This window comes from Octopus sinensis, unplaced genomic scaffold (genome assembly GCF_006345805.1).
Source record: "Octopus sinensis unplaced genomic scaffold, ASM634580v1 Contig15926, whole genome shotgun sequence".
Classification (NCBI taxonomy): domain Eukaryota; kingdom Metazoa; phylum Mollusca; class Cephalopoda; order Octopoda; family Octopodidae; genus Octopus; species Octopus sinensis.
Window position 1 is genome coordinate 8,464 of NW_021834005.1, and position 9,037 is coordinate 17,500.

General features: G+C 45.2%; 1 protein-coding gene across 1 annotated transcript in view; it reads left to right on the forward strand.

The window, feature by feature from the left end:
* Positions 1-4,491: 4,491 nt before the first annotated feature.
* The window catches only part of LOC115230616 (FRAS1-related extracellular matrix protein 1-like), a 38,637-nt gene continuing 34,091 nt past the window's right edge, over positions 4,492-9,037 (forward strand). The window contains exon 1 of the mRNA XM_036499734.1: positions 4,492-7,092. Coding sequence (XP_036355627.1) covers positions 4,520-7,092 — 2,573 coding nt within the window. The 5' untranslated portion in view covers positions 4,492-4,519. The remainder of the gene's footprint in view (positions 7,093-9,037) is intronic.

Below are 9,037 nucleotides of genomic sequence, written 5' to 3' on the forward strand. Positions count from 1 at the left end.
ACCACTACTACCACCACTACTACCACCACTACCACCACCACCACTACCATAACAACCACCACCACTACCACTATCATCACCACTACTACCACCACTACCACCACCACTACCACCACCACCGTCACAACCACCACCACTACCACTATCATCACGTAAGCACTACAACCACCACCACCGCCATCATACTCTACCATCACCGTCTACCACCACCGTTAAACCATCCTAACACCCTCCACCCGCCGCCACTATTAACCAATAACCTCGTTAACACAACCACCGCAACAAACCAGCTTAACGCTATACCCGCCCGCCCACCCGCCGCCGCCGCTTTTTTTGCAGGATGGATTTACACGTCTGAGTTTCGTGAAGCGGGGGTGCGGTAGCGGTATATAGGGTGGGGAGAGGCGGGTCACATACACACACACACACACACACCGCCCACCCCGCCCTCTCACCCCCAACATCACCGCCCACCCCGCCCTCTCCCCCCTCACATCACCGCCAACCCCCGCCCTCTCACCCCCATATCACCGCCCACCCCACCCTCTCACCCACATCACCGCCCACCCCGCCCTCTCCCCCACATCACCCCACCACCAACACCACCACCCACATCACAGACAACACCGCCTCACTTTCAAATCCCCACATTCACCCCCAGCCACCCCTAAAAAACACATCCACCCCCAAAAACACCTCCACAACTCACCACCGCGCACCACCATCCATCCATCCACTCTTGTCCTCCGTCATCGCCTCCCACCCCCATCCCTCGGCTGTTGTCGCCCCACCACCACCACCACCACCGCCACCCGACAAATACCCCACCCCACCCCGGCCCCACCCGTTTTGTTTTCTCTTTAGAATGATATTTATCTCTTACTGACAGTGACAGGAGGGGGAGAGATGGGTGGTGGTGGCGTGGGATGAGGTGTGTGTGAATGTGGGTGGGGAGGAGAAGGGTCTTTCTCTCCCTCTCTCTCTCTCCTGGCCCCTCGCCACCCCCTTCGCACTCCCCCCCCCTTGGCCCACCCAACTTCTCCACCTTAACCTCTTTCCTCTCCGCCACTTCCGCCAACGCCAACACCATCATCCGTACGTACATCACCATCGCCACCACATCAGGGCTATCTCCACTACTACCGCCAACACTGACAACCACTGCCAGCACCACCGTGACTACCGCCAACACTATCACCACCACCATCGCCATCGCCACCACCACCACCACTGCTACAACCAGCATCGTGACTATCAACCACCACAACCTCCGAGAATACCACCACCAACACTACTACTACTACTACTACTACTACAATAACTATTTAGCTAACTACCACCACTACTAATTTACTAACACCAGCGCTCAACTACTACCGCCAACTGAACCACCACTGAACATTATCCAGCGAGTAATATACTACTACCACTACAACCATCATACAACTACCGCTACTACTCTGCTACTACCTATTTCTTTACTACCCACAAGGGGCTAAACACAGAGGGGACAAACAAGGACAGACAAACGGATTAAGTCGATTACATCGACCACAGTGCGTAACTGGTACTTATTTAATCGACCCCGAAAGGATGAAAGGCAAAGTCGACCTCGGCGGAATTTGAACTCAGAACGTAACGTCAGACGAAATATCTATTTCCTTATTACCCACAAGGGGCTAAACACAAAGGGGACAAACAAGGACAGACAAACGGATTAAGTCGATTATATCGACCCCAGTGCGTAACTGGTACTTATTTAACCGACCCCGAAAGGATGAAAGGCAAAGTCGACCTCGGCGGAATTTAAACTCAGAACGTAGCGGCAGACGAAATACGGCTACGCATTTCGCCCGGCGTGCTAACGTTTCTGCCAGCTCGCTACTTTTTAACTACCATTACAACCATCATACAACTACCGCTACTACTCTGCCATTACCACCAACACTACGGCATCACCACTACCAACATTAACAACTCCGTGACAAAGAGGTAAAAACCTCAAAATGGTCGCTTGGTAAAAATGAAAGCAAACCTTCCTCATATACTCTTTTACTCTTTTACTTGTTTCAGTCATTTGACTGCGGCCATGCTGGAGCACCGCCTTTAGTCGAGCAAATCGACCCCGGGACTTATTCTTTGTAAGCCCAGTACTTATTCTATCGGTCTCTTTTGCCGAACCGCTAAGTGACGGGGACGTAAACACACCAGCATCGGTTGTCAAGTAATGCTAGGGGGACAAACACAGACACACACATATATATATACATATATATACGACAGGCTTCTTTCAGTTTCCGTCTACCAAATCCACTCACAAGGCATTGGTCGGCCCGATGCTATAGCAGAAGACACTTGCCCAAGATGCCACGCAGTGGGACTGAACCCAGAACCATGTGGTTGGTTAGCAAGCTACTTACCACACAGCCACTCCTTATTTCTTAAATAACGTTGGACACATTGCGTGATGTTCTCTGTTACTTGTTTCAGTCATTTGACTGCGGCCACGCTGGAGCACCGCCTTTAGTCGAGCAAATCGACCCATAACGGTCCCGGGGAAAATCAATGGGGCCAACTTTGCCTTTCATCCTTTCGAGGTCGATGAAATAAGTATTAGTGAACCACTTAGGTCGAAGTAATCCACTTACTCCTTCCCTCGAAAATTCTTGCCTTTTGCCAAAATTTGAAGCCATTATTATTATTATTATTATTATTATTATCATTATTATTATTATTATTGAGTGAGAGAGCAGTTCATGCCATCAAAGTGACACTGGGGTAAAATATACGAAGCCCAATATACCCATCATGACTACCCGTCTGATAAGGGTACACCAGGCACATGCATTACATACATATGTGCGCGACATGGTGATCTCATATCAAGATAAACAGCACATGACATTGCAGGTGGGGCCCAGTTAGAATTTTCTTCAGGTCGAGTAGCCCATCCGGCTCAAACGGTCCCTGAATAAGGGTTGTTTAAGGATGTTGAAAGAACCACCCATGTTTCCAGAGGTGAATTATTCAAACCCTAAAGAATCCCTCTCAACACATGGCTATGATGCTCCCCCACTACTTCTGCTCGTAATCAGAGATGCACATATCGTCAGCCACTAAGGGACATGCTCAACTGGTTAAGGTCAAACAACTGACAAGCAAATCTGTGGTATTGAGCAGAATATCTATATATATAAAACTGTAGTTGTGTGAGTGTCTGTCCCCTTCGATTTAGATTTCTAACTACTCCCACATTTTGCGGTGCAGTTTAACCAAATTCGGGTATCTTATAGTCGTGATTCATATCGAGCCCATCTGGCTATTAGCGCGCGTCTACGATGAGTCTACGATTTTAAAAATAATTTAACATCATTTTTTATTCCATTTTAATGCATAATTTTTCGTGTGTCGATGGCGGCGGAGTTGGCGTCCATGGTCACACCTGCACCTGTTTGCTTCTTCCCCTTCTTCCCTCCCTCGTGAAGCTGTGGGGAAGGGAGTGTAAGGAAATCAACGTCGTAAAGCGTTGTCAAGGAGACCAGCGTTCTTTTAGAACAACGACTTCATGGCTTGAAGACACCAAAACAGAAATGGCTAAGAAAGCCCGAATTGGCATCTATAAGGGAAGTAACTCTCTAAAAATGCTTATATAGTTATTTCCCTTACAAACCCGAGCAACGCCGGGCGATACTGCTAGATTGCTATAAAACCCATCTTTTATACCAAGACAAAACAATGTACATGATAACATTTCCAATCAGTTAAGATCAGAAGCCATGAGAGCCCCTGCCTGGTACTGCATCAGGGCATTTATTATTATTATTATTATTATTATTATTATAACGAGCTGGCAGAAACGTGAGCACGCCGGGCGAAATGCTTAGCGGTATTTCGTCTGCCGTTACGTTCTGAGTTCAAATTCCGCCAAGGTCGACTTTGCCTTGCATCCTTTCGGGGCCGATCAATTAAGTACCAGTTACACACTGGGGTTGATGTTATCGACTTAATCCGTTTGTCTGTCCTTGTTTGTCCCCTCTATGTTTAGCCCCTTGGGGGTAGTAAAGAAACAGATTATTATTATTATTATTATTATGTTTTTCCCTTCTTTCTTCAAATTTTCTTCCGTTTCTCGCCGGGTGTTTTCCATACACCTAGGGCAGAGAAGCTCATTGTATGCATTCCCAGAATACACACGCAAATTCACAGATAAAATATGTATTTAAAAATAAATAAATAAATAAATTCATGGATGGATGTTGTTTTCACAGCGATAATGCTCTTCTCAGTACATGAGCCGTTCTTCTTCTTCTTCTCATTATTATTATTATTATTATTATTATTATTATCATTATTATTATTATTGTTATTGTATTATTATTATTATTGTTATTGTATCATTATTATTATCATTATTTTTATTATTATCATTATTATTATTATTATTATTATTACTTCTCTCTATATATATATATAAATATTTTGTTTACCTAGGTACATCCAGGACGGATCGGAAGTGACCATGGACAGTTTCACCCTCACTCTGACCGACGGCATCCACCAAGTGACGAAAGACATAAACATTGACATTGTCCCCATCGATGACCAGGCGCCGCGACTGCGAGACGGATTGAAACCACACCTGATCGTTTCGGAAGGCAACGACGCCGTGGTCACGTCATCCGTGTTGTCAGCAAAAGACGACGACACTGATGAAGAACTCCTGACCTTTCTGATTGTAAAGCAACCGCGCCACGGTACTCTGAAGGTGAACGGCTACGCCGTCACGAAGTTCACGCAACAAAACATAAAAGAAAAGGTTGTGAAATATCACCACAATGGGGACGAAATTGGCCCCACTCCGAAGCAAGACAGTGTGTCTTTCATAGTTTCTGACCAGAACTATGCTTCAGCTATAGAGCTTCCCATTTATGATTTGAACATTACAATAACGCCGGTTGATAACCAGAAACCGAACATTTTGTCCGGCAACCAGATACTCCTTCAAGAAGGAAGTACGTTTGTTGTGACAGTGGAAAACTTAAACGCGGAGGACATCGATACTCTTCCGCGCAACATCCGCTTCATGATTGTCAAACAGCCCCAATGGGGATATCTGGAGAATACGAAACCGACACCCGGATCGGGGAAGAGCAATGCCGGAATCCAAATCAATTCTTTCCGCTTGCAAGACGTCCTCGATAAATCCATCAACTATGTACAAACGAATCACATCGGTGTGGAACCGCTGTACGATTCAGTGGAGCTGTATGCTATGGACGGGAAGCTGCACTCCGAAACGAAAACACTAGCCATCAACATCATCCCGACAAACGACGAAGTGCCCGACGTCATGTTGCAAGACTTTGCCATTCTTGAAGGTGGCACCAAGACCATCAACCAGTCCATTGTCGACGCCATCGACTTAGACGTCCCCAAAGATCCACTTACTTTTTCTATTTCCAAGCCGCCGAAATTCGGTAAAATTGTTGTAATGTCGCAATCAAAGACTGGAGGAGTTGAAAAACCATTCAGAGATTTCTCTATCGAAGAACTACAGAACGGAATTCAGTTGAAATACAAGCACGATGATTCCGAGAACTTCCACGACCGATTTGTGCTTGTCGTAAGCGACAGTAAACACGCCGTAAGAAAAACGTGTAATATAACCATTATTCCGGTCAACGACGAAGAACCCATCATTACTAAAAACTCTGGCCTCAATCTTGAGTACGGCAACTTTGGTCTGATATCCAGCAGTAGCTTGCTGGCCGAGGACAAAGACACAAACCCTTCGAACTTAATATTTGTGCTGATTTCTCTTCCGAAAATAGGAAACCTTCAATACAGAATGGAATCTTCTTACCCACCTGCTCAGGCTAGGTGGTATGACTTTGAAATGGGGGCTAATTTTACCCAGGAAGATATCAACAGTGACCGAATACGTTACATTCACGCTAGTGATGACACTCAGTCGAAAGTCGACAGTTTCATCTTCGTGCTGACGGACGGAGTCAACAAACACGGCCCTCTTACTTTTTCATTCCACATCAAAAACTCCAAAGCGACGAAGATTTCGTTACTCAACAAAGGGCTTAAAATCAAAGAAGGGGCCCGCGCCATCTTATCTAACGATATCCTAAGCGCTTCTGATGGTAGCACGGCTGCTGAAGAAATCCACTTCACAATCACTAAACCTCCTAGTTTGGGACAGTTGGAATACATCAACGCTCCTTTCGAGTCCATTAAGGGCTTCACGCAGCTCGACTTGGCCGGACAGCAGGTTGTGTATAACCACATATCCAAGAGTGACATCGCCGAAGACTATTTCTCGTTCACCGTCACTAACGGCTTGAAATACACTAGAGACGACCAGCTCCTTATTCATATCGAATCTCAGGACGAAATATTACCCACGCTGGAGGTCAACAATCCTATAGAAGTGATTCAAGGAGCAAAGGTTGCTGTGAGCACGCTCCATTTGAAAATCTCCGACCCCGACACTTCTGTAGAAAACCTCACCTACGAAATTGTCAAACCTCCTAAATACGGCCACCTGTATAACCTCAACAATCTAGTGGTCCACTCTTTCAACCAGCAGGACATCAACAAGGGTCGCATCTCGTACGAAAGCGATGGTTCGTTAGCTACTTTCGACCACTTCATGTTCATGATAAGCGATGGCCATCACAACGGGTTTTATACCAACACATCTCTTTCCACCCAGCCGGTCGTCTGCAACATTCACATAAAATCCCTATCGCAAGACGCTCCTCAGCTACAGATCAACAAAAACCCGGAAAACCTGGAGAGTTTCGGCAAGAAGCGATACGGTTTCAAGCTGACCAGCAAGTCCCTGAGAGCATTTGATTCAGACACCGACAGTTCTCATCTACTGTACGTTATTACGAAGCGACCGGTCAACGGTCACATTGAGAACATAGCAGCCAAGAGATACGTCCACCGAAAGTTCACACAGAAGGACCTCGACGAACAGAGCTTGCTCTACATCATAAACCCCAAGACCAACGAAGTCAATGACAGTTTCAGCTTTCGGATTGAGGACTTCAACGGAAACTCTCTTGAAAACCAAAAGTAAGTGCGATTATTTACTCTTATTGTTGTTATTAGTATTATTATTGTTGTTGTTGTTGTTCTTCTTCTTCTTCTTCTTCTCCTTCTTTGTCGTCTTCGACTTTGTTTTCTTTTTCTTCTTCTTCTTCGTCTTCTACTTCTACTTCTTCTTCTTCTTCTTCTTTGACGTCTTCGACTTTGTTTTCTTCTTCTTCTTCGTCTTCTTCTTTTTCTTCGTCTTCTTCTTCTTTCTCTTCTTCTTTGTCGTCTTCGACTTTGTTTTCTTCTTCTTCTTCTTCTTCGTCTTCTTCTTCTACTTCTTCTTCTTCTTCTTCTTTGACGTCTTCGACTTTGTTTTCTTCTTCTTCTTCGTCTTCTTCTTTTTCTTCGTCTTCTTCTTCTTCTTCTTCTTCTTCTTCTTCTTTGTCGTCTTCGACTTTGTTTTCTTTTTCTTCTTCTTCTTCGTCTTCGACTTTGTTTTCTTCTTCTTCTTCTTCTTCTTCTTCTTCCTCCTCCTCCTCTTCCTCTTTTCCTCCTCCTCCTCTTCCTTTTTCCTCCTCCTCCTCCTCCTGTTTCGCTTGCAAAGGAAAGCGAGGGTTGAGAGGCGGCTGCCGTCGTCGAGCGATTTTATTGAAAGATGGGTGAAAGTTGCGATGGTACTATTTGTGCTGACTGTTTGGCAAAAAAATTGCAGAACAGTTTTGAAGGCGGCGAGTTGGCAGAAACGTTAGCACGCCGAGCGAAATGCTTAGCGGTATTTCGTCTGCGTTACGTTGTGAGTTCAAATTCCGCCGAGGTCGACTTTGCCTTTCATCCTTTCGGGGTCGATAAATAAAGTACCAGTTTACGCACTGGGGTCGATATAATCGACTTAATCCGTTTGTCTGTCCATGTTTGCCCCCTGTTTGTGTAGCCCCTTGTGAGCAGTAAAGAAATAGGTATTTCGTCTGCCGCTACGTTCTGAGTTCAAATTCCGCCGAGGTCGACTTTGCCTTTCATCCTTTTGGGGTCGATTAAATAAGTACCAGTTACGCACTGGGGTCGATAAAATCGACTTAATACGTTTGTCTGTCCTTGTTTGTCCCCTCTATGTGTAGCCCCTTGTGGGTAAGAAAGAAATGGGTATTTCGTATGTCTTTACGTTCTGAGTTCAAATTCCGCAGGGGTCGACTTTGCCTTTCATCCTTTCAGGGTCGATTAAATAAGTACCAGTTACGCACTGGTGAGGATGTGCAAGTAAGGTTTTCTGGTAATGTTGTAGATCTTGAGGGTGACGGTGGTAGTGTGTGTGTGTGTGTGCTTGTGTGTGTGTGATAATGTAGGTGTGGTGGTGGCATACGTGGGAGTGTTACAGGATAGTGGTACAGTTGGGTTGGTGATGTGTCGTACATATGATGGTTGTTTGTCCATTCTGTGTGTAGCCCCTTGTGGGCAGTAAAGAAATAAGAAATTGCAGAACAGTTGTCAGTCGTCTATGACAGGAAAGTCCACGGATATACACATACGCGCGCGCGCCTATTGAAAACACGACTGTGTTCTAGTTTACTCTTACTCTTTTACTTGTTTCAGTCATTTGACTACGGCCATGCAGGAGCACCGCCTTTAGTCGAGCAAATCGACTCCGGGACTTATTCTTTGTAAGCCCAGTACTTATTCTATCGGGTCTCTTTTGCCGAACCGCTAAGTGACGGGGACGTAAACACACCAGCATCGGTTGTCAAGTAATGCTAGGGGGACAAACACAGACACACAAACATATACACAACACACACACACACCACACACAACACACACACACACACACATATATTATATTATATAATATTATATAATATATATATATATATATATAATAGATAACGGGAAGCTTTATGAAAATAGACAAAAGACGAAGGCAGGTTTACGGAAATAAACAAAAGACGAAGGCAGGTGGAATACAAACAACATTGTATTAGTATGGCGCTCA